Source organism: Danio rerio, chromosome 5 (assembly GCF_049306965.1).
Source record: "Danio rerio strain Tuebingen ecotype United States chromosome 5, GRCz12tu, whole genome shotgun sequence".
Classification (NCBI taxonomy): Eukaryota; Metazoa; Chordata; class Actinopteri; order Cypriniformes; family Danionidae; genus Danio; species Danio rerio.
The window spans coordinates 65031215-65058850 of NC_133180.1; the positions used below are offsets into that span (position 1 = coordinate 65031215).

The 27636-nt window shown below is 35.8% G+C and overlaps 1 protein-coding gene across 2 annotated transcripts in view; it reads left to right on the forward strand.

The window, feature by feature from the left end:
* Positions 1 to 23828, forward strand: part of vps37d (VPS37D subunit of ESCRT-I) — an 80064-nt gene extending 56236 nt beyond the window's left edge. Inside the window, exons 3-4 of one of the 2 annotated variants that reach the window (XR_012406407.1) lie at positions 7842 to 8456; positions 8577 to 11526. Coding sequence is in view for 1 of the 2 variants with exons in the window: in XM_021476653.3 (XP_021332328.1) it covers positions 7842 to 7924; positions 20120 to 20587 (551 nt within the window). In the remaining variant the exon portion in view is untranslated. Of the gene's footprint in view, positions 1 to 7841; positions 8457 to 8576; positions 11527 to 20119 lie in introns of those variants that run through there. The other variant, XM_021476653.3, reaches the window with a different exon arrangement.
* The last annotated feature ends 3808 nt before the right edge of the window (positions 23829 to 27636 follow it).

Below are 27636 nucleotides of genomic sequence, written 5' to 3' on the forward strand. Positions count from 1 at the left end.
CAAGTTATATAAATTGTGGCCAGCACAAAATACACACATTCCTAATATGAGTCCCGTCTCACACTCAACACACTACGATTACTGATATAAATACAGCACTACAACATACAAAAGAGAGAGATCCACTTAGAAAGTCACTTACCAGATTTATAATGATTTGATCAGTTGTAATTTGTTGTTTTACGCTGAATTTTCCCCTCTAAGGGCTTATTACGCGGCCTCTGTCCCAATGTTGTGAATGGACAACGTCATACGGCTTTGCTCTGCTACAAAACAACTACATTCTCGCCTAAAAACGCCTCAATTGTACATTATGTTGTCCATATACATTTTATACTATATCTAAATATAAACATTTCTTTTAAATATATACAGTTGTAGTCAGAATTATTAGCCCCCTTTTGATTTTATTAAATTTTTAAAAATATTTCCCAAATTATTTTTAACAGAGCAAGGAAATTTTCACAGTATGTCTGATAATATTTTTTCTTCTGGAGAAAGTCTTATTTGTTTTATTTTGGCTAGAATAAAAGCAGTTATTAATAAAAAAAAAAAAACATTTTTGGGACAAAATTATTAGCCCCTTTAAGCTAATTTTTTTTTCGATAATCTACAGAACAAACCATCGTTATACAGTAACTTGCCTAATTACCCTAACCTGCCTAGTTCACCTTAATAACCTAGTTAAGCCTTTAAATGTCACTTTAAGTTGTACAGAAGTGTCTTGAAAAATATCAAGTAAAATATTATTTACTGTCATCATAGAAAAGAAAAAATGAATCCGTTATTAGAAATAAGTTTTTAAACTATTATGCTTAATAAAATATATATATATATATATATATTTTAATAATTCTGACTTCAACTGTACATGCATGTCTTTATTTATATTTACATAATAAATAAACAAGGTACACACACCTATATTATGTAAAAACTTTAAAAAAAAAATCATTGCCCAGTACTACTTTAAAAAAAAAAAAAAAAAAAAAATATATATATATATATATATATATATATATATATATATATATATATATATATATATATATATATATATATATATATATATATATATATATATATGATTCTTTCTTTCACAAGTAATTTTGAGTATGTTGTTTACATTTACATTTAGTAATTTAGCTGATGCTAAGCAACAATGAATAAGTGCTATAGGCAAGTTTCAGGTCAGTACAGTCTTAGAAGGAAAGTAATATTTTAGTAATTTAGTACATATTTATTTTTATTTTATTTTTTTAAGAACAGTTAGTGGTATATCCAGAGAGGCAATTGCAGATTAGAAAGTGAAGTGGAGACTAAATAGTTGAGTTTTTAGTCGTTTCTCGAAAACAGCAAGTGACTCTGCCATTCTGATGCAGTTAGGGAGTTCATTCCACCAACTGGGCAGATTAAACGTGAGCGTTCGCGAAAGTGATTTCTTCCCTCTTTGGGATGGAACCACGAGCCGACGTTCATTCACAGAACGCAAGTTTCTGGAGAGCACATAGATCTGCAGAAGTGAGAGCAGATGAGAAGGAGCAAAGCCAGAAGTCGCTTTGTAGGCAAACATCAGAGCTTTGAATTTGATGCGAGCAGCAACTGGCAGCCAGTGCAAACGGATGAGCAGCGGAGTGACATGTGCTCTTTTACGTTCATTGAAGACCACTCGTGCTGCTGCGTTCTGGAGCAGCTGAAGAGGCTTGATAGAGTTCGCTGGGAGCCTGGCTAGTAGAGAGTTGCAGTAACCCAGTTTGGAGAGAACAAGAGCTTGAACAAGGAGTTGAGCTGCATGTTCAAATAAGATGCATGTTCTTATCAATTATTTGGAATATTTTGTTAAACATGATACAATTTTCAATCATGATTTTAAAAGGATATTTTTTAACACCTAAAGTGTCACAAAAGTGCAAAAATTATCTACTTTAATTTTAATGTTCACCATAAATTATAAGCCAGCTCATACATTATGAATGAAAGGACATTTTTGTTCACCCTTTACCATGGTATAAACGGTACAGTTAATAAAACAAGTATTTACTCCAGCATCTTAACTTCAACCCAAATTAAGATAAAATTTAGTTTTCCATTGAAAAACCAACCATTATAATCATCCATTGCCACATAATTACCACGAGATACCTTTAGTCTACGATGGTGCCGCCCAAGTAATTTTCTCAAACTGTTTCCATCCTGTTATGGAGGTTTGTTTGTTGATCGGTTCCGGCTTACAGGAGCTCAAATGGTGTCATTGCGTGACCTGTCTGCGGCCTCGGTGCACTAACTCAGCATTTCACATCCCCTCTGGACTCTGCACATCTGCACATTAACATAATTGCTGGTTGCCACAGCGACTCCAGCACAACACTGAAGGTCTGGGCCCCTCACTGTCATCAGTGGACAAGAGCTAACAGAAAGTGACTGCATCCACCCTCAGCCTCAGGGCCCTGCAATAACACTGTAAAGAGAGCTGAGTGCCCGCCCGCTGCACCCATGCACTTTAAACAGACACTCCAGAGCTTCTTCACAGCTGAACACACTCCAAATGTGTTTTCACACACTCTTGTGGTGTTCTTTTGTCCTGCTGGCACACGGTTACCAGTCCCTTAGAGACCCGCATATCTGTTTGTGCAGCGGGACACTGGCTACTGAGCTGTTTTTTTTTTACACTAAAAATAAAAAGCATTGGTGTAACCTAATATATTTATGACTCATTTCGACACATTTCAATGACTTTATTATTATTTATTAATATAATATTTTAACTTAATTTAGGTGGAATCCAAGAGTAAAATTTATTTTGCGCTAATGAGATAGTCACTTTCGATTGAATAGTTTTGCGAATTTAACTACACTCAAAAAATTACTTTTACTGCTCGTTTAAACTACATTTAACATGAGAGGAAACAACCCAATCCTTATGTTTTTGGGAGGACAATTCAATTGATTTACGTTTAATCCACTTAAATTTGTAAAAACTATTAAGTTAACTTAGTTTGTTTTGGGACAACATAAATTAACTTTTTAGAGTATTACACTTTGTTTAATTTTGTTGAGCCAAATAATTTTATGGCCCGTTTCCACTGTCAAAAGATATCAAAAAGCGAACTGTGCGTACCACTTTTCCACTTGATGAGCAGCCACAAAGCCAAGAAGAACAAAATCTGTCGTGTTCTGTTGTTCTTTTATGAGCCCGTCTAAAAGTGCAAGCGGTTTCTCTTGCTCCAAAAAGCTCGTGATCGTTCGTGTGGTCATCTATATTCGAAATAACGAACTTCTTAAGCTGATGATACGAACGTGCGCGTGATTATTGAAGCGCTTCTGACACCCGATTCTTTCAGAAATGGTCAAATGCCAGAGTGAAACATGAAAAACAAAGGAAGCCGGAAAAAACAAAGGAGCAAATAATTCTTTCAGCAACCTAAAACATGAACAAACTACCAAGTTTAACTATTATCATCACCTTTTGGGCTATTATGAACTCTAGATTACTTTTTAACAATATGTTAACATTAAATATGTGCTGGTGAAAATCAAAAATACAGATGAGGTTTTCACTGGCTGTATGTTTAGTATTGTTTTTGAAGCCAAATAAGGCTTAAATGTACGCTGTGTGTAGTTTTTTCTGATAACATTTCAGAGACTGTATGTGTTGATATATGTTGCTTTAAATTATTGATTTTGTGTAATTGCAGATGTTACAGTAGGCTATTTCACACTATCATTGATCTGAATTGACCATTGGTACTCTTTTAGTAGTGGAGGCACAAGCTTGATAAAGGTGACCCCTACCGTACCATACTGTACCACTCAGTGGAAACGAGGCATAAATCACTTTATCTGAGACGAGAACTACTGAAGAAATAGTTTTGATCATTAAAAACAAAACAAAAATCCTAAATGTGTTTATATTTTAGTCTAACATGACTTTATTAAAAATTACAAAATGCTAAAGGGTTTTGAGTATTTCTACCTTGAATGGCTTTAATGATCAAATTGGCCACATGTGTTTCAGCTAGGCATGGGACGATAACTTTCGAGATATATAGAGGTTTGGAAAAGTCACAGTTTCTAAACTGCCAAAATGGTATACATGTGGTATATGTAACATTTTTACTTTACTTTTTTTTTGTTTTTGTTTTTTTCGATACCTTTAGTTTTTAGGACAACAGTATCTCCAGCTGAAAAGATATTTAAAAATATATGTGCATGTGTTGCCTAGCAACTTTCTGCTTACAAAAACAACTTTCTCACACCAAAACACACCTTTACTTGGGAAATGTTTTTCTAACCTTCAAAAACAATTTTTCTGTTTTACTCTGGTAGAAAAACTTCACTTTCTTACAAGGCACCTTTGTGGACGTTCTAGTCACTTAAAATCATACATAATTGTACACAATTAAAGATTATATTACCAAAAAAGTTTTATATTTTAAGGTGATCACCTAATAAAATGTGATGACGCGCATTCAAAGCTTAATTCTAAAGAATCTATAGAAGCTTCAGATATAAAAATGATGTAACAAATTCAATTTGATGCAGTTATAAATGATTGGATTGACCTCTGTGGTCATTCTAATAGTTGATAATAATGTTTCTATAATTGTAATAATTATAAAATAATATTGCCTGTTGTTAATTATTGTATATTGTTGTTATCCTGTTTTTAAATGTAACATTTTAAATTGGGCAAAATAAAATGAGACTGGGCGGCACGGTGATGAGCACTGCCGCCTCACAGAAAAAAGGTTGCTGGTTTGAGTCTCGGCTGGGCCAGTTCACATTGTGTTCGCATGGGTTTACGACGGGTGCTCTAATATCCCCCATAGTCCAAAGACATGTGCTATAGGTAAATTGGCCGTTATTTGTAAATGTGAGAGTGTATGGGTGTCTCCAAATACTGGGTTGCACCTGGAAGGGCATCTGCTGTGTAAAACATATGCCGGAATAGTTGGCGGTTCATCCGCTGTGGCGACCCCTGATAAATAAGGAACTAAGCTGAAGGAAAATTAATAAATGAATGAATGAATAAAAATGAGACTGACTGACATTAGCAGAGTTATTGCTCATTAAATAAAGCACCAATCATCATTGCTGTTAATAAAGCTGCCGGCATCTTCAGCATGAGTGCTACTCTTATGCACAGTGGTAAACCAAAACTTTTTCAAATCTCCAAAATAAGTGTCCTCTTTAAATAAAACCATGATTACACCTATACCTATTTCCCTCCTGTTGATATACAATCCCACACAGAGCATGCTGAAAGCCTTACATAAAATACCCAATTAGTCATGTCAACAACAATTTAATTGATGTTATTTCGTTTAACGTTAACAAATGAACATAATGCAATTAAACTGTCAAAATAAGTTTTTTCACCATTTTAAGCAAGTAATTTGTAAAAGCAGCAAGTATATATGAATGTGCCATTATTACAACATACACCAAGAGGACCAAAATCATTTACAGCATGAAGTCATACATTAGCTGTATGTGGAGAACAGTCAGCAATTCTGGGCTCTGTCCTCGGATGCAAAGCTTTCAAATCTCATGTACGCTTACACATTCAAAAGTGTAACCCTTCTTGACAGACTGACAGCTTAGCGAGCGTGCTTTAACTCACAGCTCGCTTGATCCTTGAAGAAAAGAGTTTAACTTGCTTACTCTGGTGGGAATCAGAAAGAAATGTACGCTTGTTCATGCCAAGAATGATAACGGTAACCAAAACTTTTTCATAATAACATTTGATTAGTTAATGTGTTTACTAACATGAACTAATTATGAACAATACTTGTAGAGTGTTTAATAATCATAGGTCAACATTACCTATTGCATTATTAACATACAAATTCAGCTTTAGTTAAGGCACTGTGAGTTAACATGAACAAAAAACAATTGCATTTTCATTAACTAACATGAACAAATACTGGAATAAATATATTGTTCATTGTTTGGTATTTTAGTAAACATTAGGTAAATAACATTAACTAATGCAACCTTATTGTAAAGGGTTAAACAAAAACTATAACAGCATTCACACCAAGCTACAAAAACATTGACTATTAACCCTTTCACGCATACGATCATGCCAGTGTAATCAGCTTTGGCTGGTCCCTGAACCGTACGATCACACTGGTGTGATTAGAAAGTTCACAGCACATTATCAACTGATAGAACTTAAATCTGACAGCATGCGCTGAGGCACAGAAAGAGGTGTGCAGTGCCTGTCATAAATCACAATGTATCTGTGCTTTCAAGCAAATAACATTTATTTTCGGTTTCTATGTTTCGAATAAACATAACTACAAGCAAAACAAACCATTTAAGGTTTGTAAAATACACTCGGATGTCTATGGAGACAGCAATAATAATTATTCAATATAACTGGACGATGTGCTTTATTCACATAAGATACACACTGTTTATGTTACCAGAATATTTTCTCTATTCCTCTCCCAGATATACATAGATCATTGGGGCTGGTGGGTCATGTGATAAACTTGATGCGTCGCTATGGGAACTTTAGAACGCAATGGATTGGCAAGTCATTTCACTTGGTGACTATGTTTGAAATGCCTCTCGGGCAGTATGCTTCTGAATGGGGAAACATCTAATTCTCCAAAACTGTTTGACAAGTTTATGATTACCTTGCAAATTTGGAATCACCAATAAAATGAAATAACTTTTCTCATAAGTTTTGTTTCTAAATGTTCAAATCAAACAAAGTTGGCATATTTTCAGGTTGACTTAATGCGCATGCAGACTCGAAAGGAATGAGATCACGACACAAACCTCATTTATGGCCATGTTACACATTATCATCCACTGTATAATGATCGTCTGATCGAGCTGCTCTTCTGAAGTAATCCACTACTTATTCTTGATGGTAAATCTTTTCCAGAAATGACAGCGACTCTTTGTTTACAAGTCTGTGGGCGTTTGAGTAATTTCTGTCATATGATGTGTGACTGTACCTCGCGTTCGTTTCATACAGATTACAAAACCAAAAAACTTTTGTTTTTAAGTGCACTTGGTTCATTTAAAAGCACAGATTTGTCCATGTGTCAACTGTCCATGTGAAGCAAGTATTTGCTGAGATTCCAATGCCCTTGTTGACAGCCAAACTGTTGTAAAAGGGCACATCTGGTCTGAGCTTTTCGGCCAGAGAAACTTCAGTCTATAACGATCAATGATTGGGTCCTTTATAAGTAGGCGAGCATTGATTTGCCATATTGACCGTTACACTTTTCCCTATTCAAAACTATACGAGTGACACATCTTGTTTATTCTAGTCTTTGAAGAGGGTCAGCTGGAGTAAACTGACACATGAAAGGGTTAATGGGATGTGCTAAAGTTTTCTCATTTGATGTTTCAAATTCACTTTAAAATCAGGTCAATTTTGTTTAATTGTCAAAATCATTGATTCAGTTGATGTCATTCATCTCTTCTCTTTATTTATTTAATTTTATTGGCATAAATTGTTCTAAAAGTGAGCCTTTAACATCATTCATCGTGTAACAACTGTCCACAATTTGTTTGTTTGTTTTTGTTATTTACATTGGTAAATGATTCTTGAGGATTATTAACATGTTCTTCACACAAAATTCTGTTATTTTAAGAACTGTTTAAAATTCTCTCGGATTTAATTTTAAAATTTGTTCTTTTGTGTTTTAAATAATTAAAACAGAAGTCGTATAACTTTAGATTAATCAGCAGAGCCACTTGTTTTCTGCAGAGTCACAGAAATTCGACTTTTCCCTCCTTTCACATGATGAAGTTTAATGCAGTACGTCACATTGTGAATTGAGCCCAACTGAGATGAAGTGTTTGTGTTCTTCCAGAGGCCTTCACGGAGAAGCACAGCCCCCAGACTGCCCACAATCTGCTGCAGGAGGAGGTCACGCGTGCCGAAGAACAGTCTGAGGTGATTTCAAAACCCCTTGCATCCTTTATATCTCCAAAAACGCTTTCTGTGTCCTTTCATTTGGGTCCCCGACCACCATGTATCAAAAGACAGCAAATGCGCAGTCATATTTTGACATGTTGTTTTCAGCCGTATTCCCAGGACCGTGGCTTATTCAGACACTTTGTTGAATGAACATGCCCTGCCAACTGAACCAGAACCAAACACAACGAAAGGCTGACAAAAGTGCAGAAAGTCACTACGATACATGACACTATCCTTACTTACAGAACCGGATGATCTGGATTTTAGGGTGACACGAAGGTTAAGATCCATGCTAAAAATCCAGCAAGCGTAGATCTGTGGTTTAATCAATGATTTAAAGCATTGACAGCCGACTGTATGTGTCATAAATTAGAGATGAGGTGAACACATCAGAGCTGATGTCATGTCTCCAGCACTGCGGTTTGTCCCAGAAGTGGAAAACATTTCATTAAGTGCCTTTCACCTCACATGCTGTTCAGCTGTCTTTCTTAATGTGTATTAAACTGATGTAGAGTTTTTCAAGATTACTCATATCTTTTTTGGTGTAATCTATTCATAAACATTGACATATGAAAAAACAGCACCTCAGTGCGACCTCATCGGGGTGCTGTGGAAGGGGTTAAACTAGCAAATGGGACTAGGCTTCTGCCGGTGTCAGGTTTTCTTGTTGCAATTAATTGCTCAAACTTTTATCACAGTCTAAGATATTATCATTATATTGAGCTAAACTGCTAGAAAGGGTTACAAATATTTTATTGTATGTACAGTTGAAGAAATGATTAGCCCGCTTGTGTATGTGTATTTTGTTTTCCAAATATCTGCACATTTCTGAACATAATGGGTTCAGTTACTAATTTATAATAACTGATATATTTTATCTTTTTCATGATGCCAGTATTGTGCATGTACACTCTTATGGTGTATTGAATTATTAGCGATTCAACAGTTTTATTGATTCTAAAGCAAAATACAGAATCAAATACAGAATCAAATGTTTACTCCAAGTCCAAACCAGTTTTCAACTAAAGAATTGCGGTCAAAACTTTACTTTAATTAAAAACAATTAAAACCTTTGATCATACAAAAGTCAAACTGAGTGGGAAAACAACTACACTTAAATAAATGAGGTCGATAAATAAAATCAGTCCTTATAAATCCATCAAATTTACACAGTCATTATATTTCTCACTCATTGTAATCTTTGACCCATATCCAAATAGTGCTTGGACCAGATTATTTTTATAGTATAAGCATACTTTGTCCATCTGCTTGTGTGATGTTTTTTTTTTTTTTTTAAAGCAGTCATATCTTGAATTATTCAATATTGGCATACACTCGCCGGCCACTTTATTAGGTACAGCTTACCTTGTACCACATTGGACCTCCTTTTGTCTTCAAGACTGCTTTAATCCTTTGTGGTGTAGATTCAACAAGGTGCTGGAAATATTCCTCAGAGATTTGGGTCTAAACTGACATGATAGCATCACGCAGGTGCTGCAGATTTGTCGGCTGCACATCCATGATGCAAATCTCCCGTTCCACCACAACCCAAAGATGCTCAATTGGATTGAGATCTGGTGACTGTTGAGGCCATTTAAGTACAGTGTACTCATTGTCATGTTCAAGAATCCAGTCTGAGATGATTTAACTTTATGACATATCCCCCACACCATTACACCACCACCACAACCCTGAACCGTTGATACAAGGCAGGATGGGTCCATGCTTTTATGTTGTTGACTCCAAATTCTGACCCTACCATCCAAATGTCGCAGCAGAAATCAAGACTCATCAAACCTGGCGATGTTTTTCCAATTTTCTGCTGTCCAATTTTGGTGTGCCTGTGCAAATTGTGGCCTCAGTTGACTCTTCTTAGCTGACAGGAGTGGCACTCGGTGTGCTCTTCTGCTGCTGTAGCCCATCTGCCTCAAGGCTGGACGTGTTCTGCGTTCAGAGATGCTCTTTTGCATACCTCGGCATCAACAAGGCATTTGCGCCCACAGAACTGCCACTCACTGGATATTTTCTCTTTTTTGGACTATCTCTTTAAACCCTAGAGATGGTTGTGTGTGAAAATCCCAGAAGATCAGCAGTTTCTGAAATACTCAGACCAGCCCGTCTGGCACCAACAACCATGCCATGTTCAAAGTCACTTAAATCATCTTTCTTCCCCATTCTGATGCTGGGTTTGAACTGCAGCAGATCAACCATGCCTAAATGCATTGAGTTGCTGCCATGTGATTGGCTGATTAGAAATTTGCTTTTCCATCTACTTGTATAACATTTTTTTTCAAAAGCAGTCACAGTATATTGAGTTATTGAATATTGGCATATATCTAAATGGCACACATTCAGTGTTTGTTTGTTTATTTATTTAATTAATTTGTTGAGCAAAAAAACAACAACACTTTATCATAAATTTCTACCATCATTTACAGAAAGCACCCATTCAAATATTATTTAATAACACTTAGTAACATGCCATTGTTTATAAGGAGTAAATAAAAATAATGCATGCCAGGCGTAAAGAAAAAAACAACAGCCAAGCATTGTTTATTCCACCATATCTGTGTGTTGTCATCTGTGTGATCAAAGGCTGCAAACATTCACGGATGCTCAAGGCAGCACATTAGATCAAGAGCCATGGGGTGTACACTTCTCAACAGGCTGATGCTGGTAATTGTTCTTGTTTTATTTAGTACTAGCCTTTAGCAGCTGCATAAATTATTTCAATCCTTTCCAAAATACAAAAATAGGAATATATCCCCCCTGTGTAAAAGTTGACATCCCCCTAATTTTGAATTCATTATGTTTCCTTCTGGCGGTTAAAGGAATAGTTCATGCAAAAATGAAAGTTTTGTCATCCTTTACTCCTTATACACTTTTTCCAAAGCTTTTCAGGACAAACAGACGAAAATAAAGAAATCATAATGCAATACTCTGTATACCTTTGTTTATTAGCTGAAGTAAAAACTGCTTGATTTGATGTGCCATTTATTTCTGAAGCACAGGTACAGTTTAGGCATAATAGACTACAAATTGTTCTTCTTTTCGTCTTTCTGAGGCATGAAAATGGTTCCATCTGTTTATATGGATGTAATTACATTTTAGCATGGCGATGTCTGTGTTTTTCATCCATTTGCTCATGTTCCTTGTTAACTTTCTTTCGTGAACAGAAGTTGAGCTTATTCGCTCAAATTGATTCCTTTAACTTCATTACAGTGATTTGTTGTATATTACATGACATGTCCCTTTATATTTAATCATTAAATATACAAAATAACTATAATATTTTATAAACGCTAGTGTTCAAAAGTTTGATGCATTTTATGTTTGTTTTTGAAGTAGTTTCTTATACTTTTCACAGCTGTATTTATTTGATCAAAATACAATATAAATAGTGTACTGTGTAATATTGTTACATTTCAAAAATAGCTATTTTCTATCTTTCTTCTTTCTATCTGATTTTTTTTTTTTTGCATAAATCTGTTAATCAATGTCAGTCCTCAAAACATTAATGTTAAAAAAATTAATTGGCTTTAATTGCCAAATTCATAAATGATGTCACTAATTTGTTGAAAAAAAAACCCACACAAAATGACGCATTTTCAATCTAAAAAGTAATTGTAAATATTTATTTTTATTATTTATTTATTTTTTTTTGCATTTTATCACAGTCTTGGACATGTGAATTTTTGATGCATTGTTAGTTTTTGTGCAGCATAAGATTTATTTTTTTCTTCCTAATTTACTGTTGGTGGTTGTTTTTGCCCTATTGACTTTAATTATAATCACATTTTTTTATTACAATACCATGACATCATATAACCATGGCTTTTTTTTTTAGATTATTGGTGGTTTTCCCTGTTGGGAAGAGGTAGAGATTTTACTGTTGATACAGTTGGCACCATTAAACCTTTAGATATGCGTGTGCAAAAAAAAAAAAGCTTATATGGATTATAATATCGAGTGTGTAGAACAGTAAATAACTACATTGACTTAACAAAGACTGTGTATTTATACATAATATAATATATTTATTCATAAATTTCAAACCATTTTCCAAAGTATGTGTCAAAATAAGATTTGTCACCAAAAATCATTCTGCTTTCCTAGTACGGAAAAAGTTATGGCAAAATTAAGACATAAAATCAGCCCGGAGTGGATGAAAACATCACCAAGAGTACATAAGGGTTAAAATACAATTTATACTTGTGAAGGGAAAACTTTTGCAGATATTTTTTGTTTTTTAGTATTGTAAAATCATTCATATATGCTTATATAATCAGTATTTAACAGTGGTACTGTTATGTTTATGAAAATCATTCAATTTTTTTCAGGATTCTTTGAATACAAAGTTCAAAAGACCAGCATTTACTTGAATAGGAATACTATTGTAACAATGTAAAACTCATTTCAATCAGTTTAATGCATCTTTATCTATATCTACTATAAATATCTAAATATAGATAAGCAACTCTGTCCAACTACTTGTTAACGCAAATTTCTATTCAGCCAATCACGTGGCAGCAACTCAGTGCATTTAGGCATGTAGACATGGTCAAGACGATCCGCTGCTATTCAAAGCAACATCAGATTGGGGAAGAAAGTTGATTTAAGTGACTTTGGTGGCGTGGTTATTGGTGCCAGACGGGCTGGTCTGAGTATTTCAGAAACTGCTGATCTACTGAGATTTTCATGCACAACCATTTCCAGGGTTAACGGAGAATGGTCCAAAAAGAGAAAATAGTGAGCGCCAGTTCTGTGGGCACAAAACCCTTGTTGATGCCAGAGGTCAAAGGAGAATGGCCAGACTGGTTCCAGCTGATAAAAAGGCAACAGTAACTTAAATAACCACTCGTTACAATCGAGGTCTGCAGAAGAGAATATCTAAAAGCACAACATCAAACTTAAGGCAGATGGGCTACAGCAGAAGAGACCACACCGGGTGCCTCTCCTGTCAGAATGAGAAAAGGACTACGATTTGCACAGGCTGACCAAAACTGGACAATAGAAGATTGGAAAAACATTGCCTGGTCTGATGAGTCTTAATTTCTGCTACGACATTTGAAAGGTAGGGTCAGAATTTGGCATCAATATCATGAAAGCATGGATCCTGCCTTGTATCTATGGTTTAGGCTGGTGGTAGTGTAATGGTGTGGGGGATATTTTCTTTGCACACTTTGGGCCAGTAAGTACCAGTTAAGCATCGTGTCATGGGTGTTTATTTGTATATCTTGAGTCCCATAAAAACCCATAAAACACTAAAACAATTATTATATTTCATTCAGTCATTCATTTTCTTTTCGGCTTAGTCCCTTCATTAATACGGGGTTGCCACGGCGTAATGAACCGCCAACTTATCCAGCACGTTTTTACACAGCGGATGCCCTTCTAGCTGCAACCCATCTCTGGGAAACATCCAAACACACTCATTCACACACACTCATACACTACAGACAGTTCAGCCTACCCAATTCACCTGTACCGCATGTCTTTGGACTGTGGGGGAAACCGGAGCACCCGAAGGAAACCCACGCGAACGCAGGGAAAACATGCAAACTCCACACTAAAATGCCAACTGAGCCGAGGCTTGAACCAGCGACCCAGCGACCTTCTTGCTGTGAGGCGACAGCACTACCTACTGCGCCACTGCATCGCCAATTTATTATATTTAATTTATTAAAATAAATTTAAAAACCCAAATAAATAAATTCCTATAAAATGAATGTGTTTTTTCATCTTTTAACAAAACACTATTTTTATATGTGGATCAATGAGTGGTTGAATTGTTCACTCAGTGCTCTTTGTATATGACCCATTTAGCTTGATCCATTGAAATTATTTAACTCAGAAGAACTCTGTGCACACACACTGGACGTCACTCTTCATTACGGGATCTGTTATCATCACAGACTCTCCAACAAAGGAGTCCAAACAGCTGAACATCAGGGGAAAAACACTCCTTGATGTGTTCTTGTTATTGTCTGAGCAGTTCGTCTGCGTCTGTCTGAGCTATTCGTGCAGTTCTTCGTCCTCAAGCTGTAAACAAGCCTCACACAGACCTGATCAATAGACCCTCCCACACAGACCCTCCATGACTTTGTCGCTCTGCCCCCCTGCATGCCGTCTGATGGATGATCTCAGTCCTCGTAAGTGAGTTTCAGTAGATCCAGCCTTCAGCAACACATCAGCCCCACACGTGCGTTTCCGAGGCCGATTCCTACACCAATGGCATATTCTATTAGTCTAGAAAAGGGCTGACGGCAAGAGCTCATATATTGCTCAATATGAAACTATAAAACTTTAATGATGCCTCGATTTGAAGAATTATAAAGAGCTAATAAACAGCGGGAGACCACATGAAGAACAGTTGGAAGACTCTGCTTTATCCATTAAGAAAAACATTCCTTTGATAAAGTAATTTCTGGATTTATTATCCACTTCTTGTGGATATTTGTAACTTGTGTTCATGCAATAGTAGTTTTTTTTTATTGATTACACTGGGAAATGCTTTAGATTTAAACACAACCCCAACTCATGGAGATTTAAAGGCTTTATTGTTTATTTATTTAGAGTTACAGACTCCATCAAAGACTATAAAATACACAACGTTTCACTCGTATAGTTTTGAATGAGAAAAAAAATATTTTTACTAGGGTTGTCAAATGATTAAAAAAATTAACGAGATTAATCACACTTTTTTTGTAATTAATCATGATTAATCACGAAATGCCGTATTTATTACTGAAGTAAAAATACAGGCATGTAAGTGCTATTTAAATTTCAAAACAATCCATGCCAGTAACAAACAATAATGCTTTCCATGTTGGATTCTAAGTGGGATCCCTTCAGATTCATCAACACGCATGATCGCGTTCATCAAATTTGCTTAAACTAAGCATTCTAAAGTATAGCTGTATTTAACTAGCAAGGATTCTGACAGAGGAGCGTGAAGCAGACGCTTTACAAAAGGGTGGAAACACGTCAAACTTAATGAAACATTTGAGGGACGCAGCTTAAGGGCAAAGAAATGTTTTTGACAGCTTGCGATTTGATTATCTTAAATTAACACATGAGTTTCGAAATGCGGAGGTTTTTCTTTCTGTGCGCCATGTGGTATCAAATTCCATAAAACATCCTGAATGAAATATGCTGAACGAGAGTGAACTGCTGAACTGCAGATAAAGTCCAAACTGGATTACTGTAACTCTCTACTAGCTGGGCTTCCAGCTAACTCTATCAAGCCTCTTCAACTGCTCCAGAACGCAGCAGCACAAGTGGTCTTCAATGAACCTAAACGAGCACATGTCACTCCGCTGCTAGTCCGTTTGCACTGGCTGCCAGTTGCTGCTCGCATCAAATTCAAAGCTCTGATGTTTGCCTACAAAGTGACTTCTGGCCTTGCTCCTTCTTATCTGCTCTCGCTTCTGCAGATCTATGTGCCCTCCAGAAACTTGCGTTCTGTGAATGAACATCGCCTCGTGGTTCCATCCCAAAGGGAGAAGAAATCACTTTCGCGAACGCTCACGCTCAATCTGCCCAGTTGGTGGAATGAACTCCCTAACTGCATCAGAACAGCAGAGTCACTCGCTACTTTCAAGAAACGACTAAAAACTCAACTATTTAGTCTCCACTACACTTCCTAATCTGGAATTGCCTCTCTGAATATCACACTAACTGTAAAAAAAAAAAGAAAAAAAAAATACTAATACTACTAATACTTCCCTTCTTAGACTTTACAGACCTGAAACTTGCTTATAGCACTTATTCATTGTTGCTCTTGGTTGTGTAAATTGCTTCCTTGTCCTCATTTGTAAGTCGCTTTGGATAAAAGCGTCTGCTAAATGACTAAATGTAAATGTAAATGTAAATAAAGTCTAATATTAAAAATGAAACACCCGAAATTGCATGAAACTCTGGAGGAAACGCCATACTTCTTTGCACGTTTAACACACACAGAGCCAAAGCAAACTGAACTGGCGCTCTAGGCAAACGGCAATCACTGCGTTTTATTCATATGAAAGGCCGAGATCAGTGAGGGAGGGGGTGGGTGTAGCGGATGAATGTGAGGACCAGGGGGTTCTGCTGCTCAAGTCAGCTGCCTAGGTCGCATCTATGGACGCGCCAGCCCTAAACACACGTCGGCCACAACAGGAAATAAAAAAACTGCATCTGTGTTATTTGCATTATTTTTTTAAAAGCGTTAAATATTTCAAATTGATCATGTGCGTTAACGCGCTATTATGACAGCCCTTATTTTTACCTTATCAATGACCGATTAAGCATGGACATTTAAAGTATAAGTTACACATAGTATGTGTGTAACATTTTTTTTTTTTTTTTTAAATAAAAAGTCCTAAAATGTAAAGTTATGAAAAACATCCCATAATGTAAATTATTTGTCATTTAATAAGAATATTTCAGTAACTCAATTTTGACAAAAATGTCAGATAGAATCTTATCATTCTAAGTTGATAAAATATTTGACTCACAGTAAAAAAATATATCTACATAAAGCTTAAAACCTGTACTTTTAAACAAACCAACAACACTTGAAATCAAATATTCCCTGGTTTTGTAGTCTGTATGAAGTAAATGTGAGGTACAGTCAGTCCTATCTGACCTCATGAAATCCCGACTCCATCATTTAAATGCAAATCACATAATGGGAACCATTTGAATGGCCATAAACTTGTAAACAAAGAAGTCGCCTGTCATTTTAGGAGAAGATTTGCTGGTAGGAATACATTGGGGATTATTACAACAACAACAAAACAGCGCAATTAGATGCCGTATTATTTAGAGTAGTGTTTCCCAACCATGTTCCTGAAAGCACACCAACAGTACACATATTCAACCTCTTTCTATTCAAACACGCCTGAATCAACTCATCAGGACATTAAAAGAGACTCCCAAGACCTGAAATGAAATGGGATAGATATGAAAGATATGTACTGTTGGTTTGCCTCCAGGAACAGGGTTGGGAAACAATGGTTTAGAGGATAATAATGAGTAACACATAAGCTATTGGTTTTTATGGTAGTTACATAGTTTGACCGACTAGATTACAATCGATAGAAATAGCCAAAAAGGAGGTTGGTGTTATGATCTCGTTCGCTTCTAGTGCGCCTCCACATTAGCTTTGGGCAACCTCAAAAAAATGTTTTTTTTTTTTGAACATTTAGAAACCAAATTTAAGAGGCAGTTGTTATTAAATTTCATTCATGACTCCAAATATGATATTTAATTGTAAACTGTTTTGATTTTTCCTGGTTAAAAAAGAAAGAAGCTTGCACTTGCATCCCCCAAAGGCAATTCAAAGATGGCCCCCAAGTGAAATGACTTGCCTTAAAGGGACTTTGCCTGCCCTACACTGATGTGATGTAGTAGAAGGGTCGTGTCCTGACTTTTATTGTTGTGTGTTGAAGGACATTTGGGGGGGGGGGGGGGGGGTTGTTGCAGACGAGACGTATCAATAATTCAGTCCCCCCATACTGAGACAGACTGAGTGCAGACACCTGCCCCCTCACCAGAGACCCCCAAACACTTCAGCTCATCATACATTATTACTGCACACAGCTTGTTTGTTCATTTGTTCAGCTTTACAGTGTTAAACGGCCATATGACTTTTGCATTTACTTTATTGATTTCCCTAAGAGAAACACTTTATGAGCTTCGTCTGTTAAAATCATATGTTAAACACACATGGAACGCAGCTGAAACAAGGTTTTGAAACATTCTAATGTGGGTTTTTTCCAACACTGTTAAAAATGCTGGGTTCCACACAGTTTCTTCATGGTGTCTCAACACCAATAGATTAAGTTAACTTTATTGTTTTGGCAAATTTAAAGGTGCTGTAAGTTTTTGACTCATTTAAAGCATAAAAATACCATCATATGTTTGCAGGTTTAAGAAACATGCTAAGTGAACATGCTTGTTTATCTTAAAAACAATGCTGACGTCAGTTATTTTGCTTTGAAAATGTGCGCTATGTGCCGGAACATCTGTCATGGTTTTGGTCATTTAACTCGGCCAATCTTTAGCCAAATATAGTTTAGCACTGCTGATTCATTCATTCATTTCATTGATTTAGTTAAAGAGCCCCTTTTGGTTTTAAGGGTCTCCAAAAACAGGCTGATATGCATGTAAGGTCAATAAACACGTTTATTGTCTTATAGTATGCATTTATTTTTTACCTAATTATTATTATTATTATTATTATTATTAATATTATTATTGTTAATATTATTATAACTTTATTATTATTATTATTATTATTATTATTATTATTATTATTATTATTAATGTTAATAGTATTATAATTTTTTTATTATTATTATGTGTTAGTATCGCCACTTGGTGTTTTTAAAAAATCGTACAATGTTATCTAATATTAATTTGGCTTTTCAGAACAATTGTATTTTGCAACTGTATTTTATACTTATGTTTTTTTTATTTTACACTTTAAACAATCAGTGATAATATTAATAATAATAATATGAATATGAATATTAACGATGCATTATTATGTTAGCAAATGTTAGCATTGCCTCTTGACGTGTAAAATGAAATTATTATAATATTAATAAACAGCATTTTACAGCATAATTGTAAATTGCAAACAGTACATTTTCTTTTTATTTTATAATTTAGTTAATCATAAATAGTATTAATAATATAGGTTTGTTGTGCATTCTTATGTAAAGAATCTAAGGATTTGAGAATCCTTGTAGCAAACTTATGTGTGTTGTTTCATGAAAGCAACCATTCATTTGTTGTGTTTTATTTATTTTCCTTTATTCTTCATTTAATTCTTCTATTTAATCATATGATTCGTGTATCATTATCATTATATCATTTTATCGATTATTAGTTAATAAATTGATTATTATCATTGATTATTATTTGTCATTTTTTATGTTTTTATTTTATTATTAATGAATGCTTTATTATTATTATTAAATTTTCCATGTTGTTATTTTCTTATGACTGTGTGGATTCAAGCAACACCTGTTTTCAAGCAGAAGAGATATAAGAATGTCTCTATTTCAAGATCTGTATTATCTCTGGACAAATACGCCTGCAGCTTCTCCACGTTGGACATCTAGTGTTCTACAGCCTCTGGCGCCTAGACTGCAGCTCCACACAGGAAGTTTGACCAGAGGAGAAAGGGTTGGGCCCAACAGAGCCTGGTTTCTCTTTTTTTTCCTTCACTTTTGTCAATTGGTGAACTTTTGTTCCTCACCACTGTCGCCACTGGTTTGCTTGGTTCAGGGCTTGGGGAGCTGCACATCAATGGATTTGCATTGGACCTGGGCATTGGCTTGTTTGACTCATGCTAGCATATGGGACTTCCTGTGTACTATGCATGGTAACAATGATAATGGAAGCCAAGTGCTAATAACGACTCGCTACATGCTATGAATGATTATCTAAATGAAATAACATATGCTAGAAATGCCTACAGAGTATTAGCATTTAATCAAACATGTACACGAGCATTACCATTTAGCAACTGCTTAGCAACCACCTAACAATGCCATAATTGTTTTAGCAACGGCCTAGCAACCACTTAGCAACCGCTGCCGTGCTTCCTGCCAACTGCCATTCCCAGTCCTAGCGCAGTCATGTTGGCTTTCTCAAGCCAACATCAAAGTTTATCAATAAACTTTAGGTTCTAGTTTTCTATTGCTGTTGCTTGTGTTAACAAGTTTGGATATTGGCCGCCTCCGCTGGCTTGTTGTCTGGATACCCAGAGAAACAGACATTTTCTCACAGGATCTGGCGTCTTATTTATCGGGTGTGTTCCAACATATGGACAGTATATATATTCAAAATAAAAACTATCAAAAAATTTAAAAGAATTCATTGGAAATATATGAAAATACATTTTGAACCCAAAGCTAGGTTACCTTAAATCCGTATTTAAAAAAACACACTAAAAATGAAGGACTCTGAAGGAATGAGATCAAAACCACCGAAGGGTCACAATAGGTGTGGAAATAACTGTATTTTTGCTTTGTTTTTTACACAGCAAGGTTTTGACATTTGTCTTGGAACGCGATGAGTCACAGCGAAGATGTTTTGCATCTGCGTCATGCCTGTTATGAATCCGCCTGGTCCTTCCCCTCCTCTAATACCTGTTTATTTGTCATTTGACCTTCACAGGAGCTGCTGGAGAGATTCATGGAGGGCCACGTGCCCCTGGAGGAGTTCCTGGATTGTTTTCAAAGCCACAGGAAGACATACCACATCCGCCGCGCTCAAGCCGAGAAGCTCCAGGAGCTCAACAGACCCGGCAGGAAAGCCAAGAAACAAGAGGAGGAGCAGCACAAGAGGGAGGACCAGCTCAAGGAGTCCCATTCTAACGGCATCAGCGGCCCGCCTCGGGTCTTCCAACTTCGCTACGGCCTGACCCCGGCCATCCTGCTGCCTCTGTCATCTTCCTCCGCCTCAATACTGGACTCTCGCTCGGGCCAGCCACAGGGGTCAGGCCCCAGCGCCCCACACTCCTGCCCAGGGCAGCCTGTCGGCCTCAGAGTAATAGGACAGTTACCTGGCTGGCCTGTCAGGCCGGTGCGCCTGCAGCAGCTGTACAGGCCCAGTCCCCATCAGCCTGAACCACCATGTCGATAACGCTCAGCGCGAAAAACCCAAGACCGCACGAAGCCTTCATCGAGTCCATAAATAATAATGATGCTGCCATGAAATCAAATATCCATGTTAGGGATGCACGATATTATTGCCACATTCGAGGAATCAACTAATAATTGATTGAGATGTACTCATCGGTTTTAACTCGATATCAAAAATGATGCTGATCTGCCTTCTTCATAAAATGATGAGTCAGCAATACATTTTCTGGCAGGAGTGCTAGCTATAAGATTAAGTCAACAATCTGCTGATTATTTGATTAAATAGTTGATTGACAATGTAAATTCACTAGGCACATTTCCATTACGAATTTGGGCAGAAGTCTGGCAGTATTTTCTAAATGTCAACATTTCCATTAGTTCAGTGGTCCCTGACCTTTTTTTCACTGCGAACTGCTTGCGGCTAGGCATGTGACGATAACTGTGTTCAAGGTATACTGCGGTTTGGAAAAGTCAAGGTTTTAGGACCGTCCAAGTTTTCTGCTATACCGTTCCTAAGGTATGAGTAATGTTTTTTATTTAATTTTTTTTTTTTATTACTTTTTTAGGACAACAGTATCTCCAGCAGAAAAGATCTCCAGAGTTGCAGTTTTAAATTGTAAAAAAAATCGGTGTTTTTGAAACTAATGAAGACAGCATAAGTAAATAATTCATTTGAATTATTTAGCCTGACATGTTTACTGTTCCAAAATATTTGAAATGTTTCTCAAATTCAAATATATTGTGTACAAAGGCAAGGCAAGGCAAGTTTATTTATATAGCACATTTCATACACAGTGGCAATTCAAAGTGCTTTACATAAACAAGAATAAAAGTAAAATAAAAAGAAAAAATAAAGTAAAATAAAGTAAAATAAAAATAAAAACAAATAATAAAAATGAGTTAAAAAAACAAAAAATGGGTAAAATGTAATATTAAAAAAATGAAGAAGAAGAGAAAAACATAATAAAACATAATAGTGCAGTCTGTCGGACGTAGCACAGTGCTCAATCAGTAAAGGCACAGCTAAACAGATGTGTTTTCAGTCTTGATTCGAATGTGCCTAATGTTGGAGCACATCTGATCATTTCTGGAAGCTGAAGAAAGGGGGAAAAGGTTTTGTTTTTTACCCAGACGTTTAAAAAGAAAATATTTTAGAGCAGTAATCTCAATATCGTGATACTGTGAAACTGTAATATTTATATCTAAGGTTATCATACCGTCAGAATCTTATACCGGCTCATGCCTACTTACGGCATTTATTCAACTTGGTGTGTCTATCTGGCACGCATGTCGATTGAAAATAACTAACTTCCCGTGCTCTAGAAAAGACAGGATAGGCTAACGGACCCATTTTTTTAGAGGCTTCCATCATTTGAGATCTCCAAAAGTTGATCTACTTGCACAGACATGGTGTATTCACCCGATTGATCCATTCCTTGGCAGTTCACAGGTCCTTCGATGGGCCTTTTCCCCTGAGGAAAGAAACTTTCCAAAGACGTCTGTTTCTTACTTATTTTGCTGCTTTAGAGCTAAATTTGGGCGCTCAAGTGGCCGAGATGTAACCGAGAGAATAAGGTCATTTTTCAAAGTAAAGGTTTTTTCAAAATAAAAGATCGTTCAGATTCAGGTAATAAATAAAACGGAAATAATGAATGATTTCATGTGAAGCCCGGTACTAACTGATCCATGGACCGGTACCAGCCCGGTGGTTGAGACCACTGCATTAGCTGACTAAAACATAATAAAATCAAAAATTATAGTAAAATATAAAGATTTACTTACAATACAGTCAATGTACTAGTCATTTTATTTTTAATAGAAGGAGATCTGTCAGCCATCAGTGCGTTATTTCAGGGTTCCTACAAGTCTTGGAATTGCTGGAATATCATGGAATTTTATTTTAGACAGAAAATTTCAGGGAATTTTATATATTTTTTGTCCAAGTCATTGAATATCATGGATTTTTCATTGTTGATTTAAATTTTACTTGCCATTAATCAGAATGAAACTTAAAATACCATCTTTTTTTTGCATTTGTTTAAGTTTTTTCTATTGTTATGGTTAATTTATTTTCTTTCTGTGCCTTTTATTATTTTCCCGCTTGTCGACGTTCAGTCAAATATATTAAAACAATATAATAAGAAAATGACAGTTTACAACATTAAGCAGCACACGTTTTCCTTTGTTTTGCTTTATATAAATGGAAGTGAATGAAACTGGAAGTCGTGACACATTTAGATAAGTGGCCAAAATCAGGGAATTTGACATTTGGCTTAAAGTGGGAAACCCGCCTTCATGTCTGCCTCCAGGTCTTTGTAAATCATGACATTACTCTGTTGCTTGACTTTAATAATAATATAAATGTATATATAAAGGTTTATACCTTTAGTTTTACTGGACAATAGTGTGTACACAGGAAAGCATGGGGAAGAAAGAAGGGAAAAGGATTGGTTCCCGAACCCAGAATTGAACTCTGGTCAGCATGAGCACATTAGTGCTATGCTATAATAGTTTTGTAGTTGGTGTGCTCCATCTTTAAAGAGTGACCATATTATATACGCCATGTGACCTGTTTCCATTGCAGTTTTGTAAAATATTCCTTTTCCCTTTTTTAAAACAGCTCTAAAACCACCTCATGCAAGCATAAAAACGCGAGCAATGCAAATTTTTCTCTTTTTTTGATGATGTGTTTGGTCATTTTTGTTTAAGGATGCACATTTCCATATAGGCATATTTTCAATTCACTATTTTGATTTGCACAGTTTTAAGGGTAATGGAAAGGCGCCTAGTAATTCAGGTTGCAAAATTATTATTGCGATATTGTATCAGTAAAATGAACAGCAGACAATTGTAGACTAACAAATAGAATATCTGTGAAAATTCATTTAAAAAATGTTGGCTTATTGGATCTCAGCAGAAATCAAAATATCGTGCATCTCTGATTTATGTGTCCAAAAAGGGAGGAGAGCGGAAAGCCATAAAGTATTTGTTGATGTCGCTTGTCGTTGTTGCTCGTACGTTTCTCTTCATTTGGTTTGTGTAGTTTGTGTGGGTTTGTTCAGTCGAGCTGCTGTTTGTTTGTTTGTTTGTATGAGGGAAGTGGCCTGTTTCAAGAGACGCTGCTTTTTAGACTGGAAGGTGTTTTTTGGGGGGGGTCAGTGATGGACTTGTGATATGGCACCTCTTTTGTAATGTTTATGGGTGTTCAATAAAGTCTAATCATGATGTTTATTTTAAGCCTACATCCGGGTGCTTTCGTCTTTTATTCTTTGTTTTTCTTTCTTTGCTTTCGTGTTGATTTTAGTTGCTATACTGGAAAAATATCAGCTCTCAGTTTGTATTTTGGTCAATTTTTTATGTAGAATAATAATTAAAACAGAAAATTTATAGAGATTAAAAAATGTGAAAGTTACCTAAGGTTTACTCCTTTTGAGTGTAACTCTTATTTTACAAACATATTGTTAAAAGCAATAAATAATTTGAGTTTGGTGTATTGAAAACAACATTTGTCTAGATCATATTAAACATCATGTCATTTTTAAGCTTTAAAGGGCCATCGTTTCAGCAGGGTGTTTTCACACCTCTACTTTGGAAAGGTCAGAAAAGTGGGCGTGTCCAGCTTTGTTTTGGGGGAGTGTCAGAGGAAGAAAAGAGGCATGGTGTGGGCGTGTCTATTTGGGCGCGCTGACTTTCAGAGTCAAAACACACACACACACACACACACACACGCACACACACACAGAGAGAGAGAGAGAGGAGACAAAGTGACTGTGTTTACATGGACATCTGTAGTCGAATTATTTGCCAAATTATTAAATGGTGGACTTTAACTGCAGTTTGGCTCTTTCATTCAGGGAATTCATTCATGCACCTCGCGACAAACGAAATATTTGATTCGAGGAACTGCTCTAAGCGTGTATTTTTCATGCAATGTTTGATATCGCACGGCGAATGAGAGAAAAAAAAACTCAGCATTTCCCGGAAACTTGAAAAGAATGAAATGGGAAATTAAGATGAGGGCGATCCATTATTATTATTATTATTATTATTTTAAAGGTGCAGTGTGTAAGTTTTTGAAGTATTGCACTCTTGGTTCAAAACACGCAATCGCAGATTGACGACACCAACAGCAGACTGTTAAACCCAAATGTTGATTTAAGGCGTGTTTTAAATAAAAGCAATGACGTGTGAATGAAGGAATATTCTACATATTCTCCAGTTTTTGTCCTAATCAACACCTGGAATTTATATTTCAGAAACGGCTTTTATTTCTTGCAGCTGAACAACAGAAAACTGACCATGATCACCTCAGGTAAACCTCATGTTCTTCATTCAGTGTTAAATGCTAACATTGTGAGTTTGAATGCAGTTTTACATGACATGTATTGCCATACTACTGAAAGCAGCAGCAGATAGTTCACCTCAGATCTTAAAAATAAAATAAACTGTTTGAAATGAAACTTTAGAACTGAGACTCAGTACAAACCAACACATGAATGATTCAGCATGTACATTTAATAATGTTAAAGAGGTTTAATATGTATTAATTAGATTATCAACCTTACCATTTCGTTGAAGTGCAGTGAGTGCAAATTCTGTGCTTCTGAATGGCTGTAATTAAATTTCAGTTGTGTTTTGTCTTGTGCAAACAGCCAAATTGCTTATCGGTTCAAATCTTGTCACGTAGCGTGTTGTTAGGACACGGGATTACAATGTAACCCAATATTTATATTATTTGCAAATTAATAACCACCTCATGTGGAACTCTGAATCTGCGTCTTATTTCGGAGTCTGTTACTGCACACCGGAGGTTGCATTTTGGTCGGAAATTTGAGAGCCTTCATAAATGAATGAATGAAATACGCTGTTCTCCACCAAGGCAGCCCGGGGTGCTGGAATATAATTGGCTAAAGTGGCATTGGGCGGGTTAATAGACAAAAACAAAGAGACGTTCTGGCACGTAACACACATTTTCAAAGCCGAATTTCTGACTTTAGCAATGTTTTTCAGATAAACAAGCATGTTCACTCTACATGTTTCTTAAATATCTGCAAACATATTGGGTGTTTTTATGCTTTAGACGAGTCAAAAACGTACATACCTTTAAACGTACTTGATATTTAGAAAAGTTTGAAATATATATAAATCTTTAAATATAGTTATAGATTTATATTATAATTTATATTGGCATCATTTAAAATGTTGTAAATGTTTAAACATTTTTTTTGTAGTCCATTGACCTCTTGTTATGAAAACTTATGTTTTATTATTTATTTATTATTATAATTTTTTAGCATTTCTGAGCAAAATCTTAAAACTGTCTTACGGTTGAGACTGTCTTCTTTCTGACTGCATTGTTCAATAAATTACAGCTAACTAAAACAAAAGTCTTAAAATCAGTAATAAATACCTCAGGCCTAATTTTCCGAGTGTCCATTTTAATAAATGGCTATCATTTTTTTATCTATATATCTATAAAAATAGGAGCTTGATACATTTTGTCAAAAATTTGACAAAAATTTGCTTTATTTGGCTCATCTGAGGTCAGACAGAAAATAACACTGTAAATAAAATACACACAATATTAATACATATAGATATATAGAACATGCCATAAAAATCATGCATTGATACAATTCACCAAACAAGAAATTATCAGGAAAACATAATTAACACTAAATAAGTATATAAATAATAGGATCATATCACATTTATACACAAAAATATACACACATAAGATAAAATAAAATAATAATAGACAAACAATAGAAAAATAAATAAAGAAAGTAAAGAAAAAAAGCAAGATATAGCTGCCTCCTTAAAAAAAGATTTTTAGAAAAGGGCTCCAGACTTTCTGAAACTGATCAGGCTTTTGTTTGCATATTAAATGTGAGCATATAAAAAATCTAAACCCATTGCAGATAATAAGGGGAAGCTCTGGCTTCCAGTTCATAAGAATGAGTCTCTAGCCAGTAAAGTTGCTAAGGCCACACTATCATCCTGTAATAAATTTAATTCAACATATTCTGGCAGGATTCCAAACAGCGCTGTTAAGGGGTTTGGGTCTATTGATAATGAAAAAAACAGCAGAAAAACACTTGAAGTCTTTCCCCCAAAACAAGACCAGAAAATATGTAACAGTGTGGCTGATTCAGTTGTAAAGTGAAGTCAAGATTAGGGAATATTTAATTCAGCTTAGTTTTAGAACAGTGTATTCTGTGCACGATGAATTGAACAAACCGATTAAATAAAATCGATTAAATACAAATAATAATAATAATTTTGTTAAATTATTAACTTTTTAAAGAAAATGTCAAACAAGTAATAGAGAAAAAATATAATTCATAATTTCAAATACAATAAATAGTACCATATTAAGATAAGTGCCTTTTAACATGGATAAAATCATTCTCAAAGGGCCCTATCATACACTTGACGTGTGGCACGATTTGTTGTTATTTTCGAACCAGCACAACCCTAATTTTCACATTTTGCATCACGTTATTTAAGTAGCAAATCCATTTATGCCACTTTGTGGACCATTACACCACCACCACCACCACCAGTCTGAACCCTTTGACACAAGGCAGGATGGATCCATGCTTTCATGTTGCTGACACCAAATGCTGACCCTACCATCGGAATGTCGCAGCAGAAATCCAGACTCATCAGACCAGGCAACGTTTTTCCAAACTTTTTTCCAATCAGTTCCTGTTTTTAGCTGACAGGAGTCACACCCGGTGTAGTCTTCTGCTGCTGTAGCCCATCTGCCTCAAGGCTGGATGTGTTCTGCATTCAGAGATGCTCCTCTGCATACCTCGGTTGTAACGAGTGGTTATTTGAGTTACTGTTGCCTTTCCATCAGCTCGAACCAGTCTGGCCATTCTCCTCTGGTCTCTGGCATCAACAAGGCATTTGTGCCCACAAAACTGCCGCTCACTGGATATTTCCTCTTTTTCAGACCATTCTCCGTAAACCCTACAGATGGTTGTGCATGAAAATCCCAGTAGATCAGCAATTTCTGAAATACTCAGACCAGCCCGCCTGGAA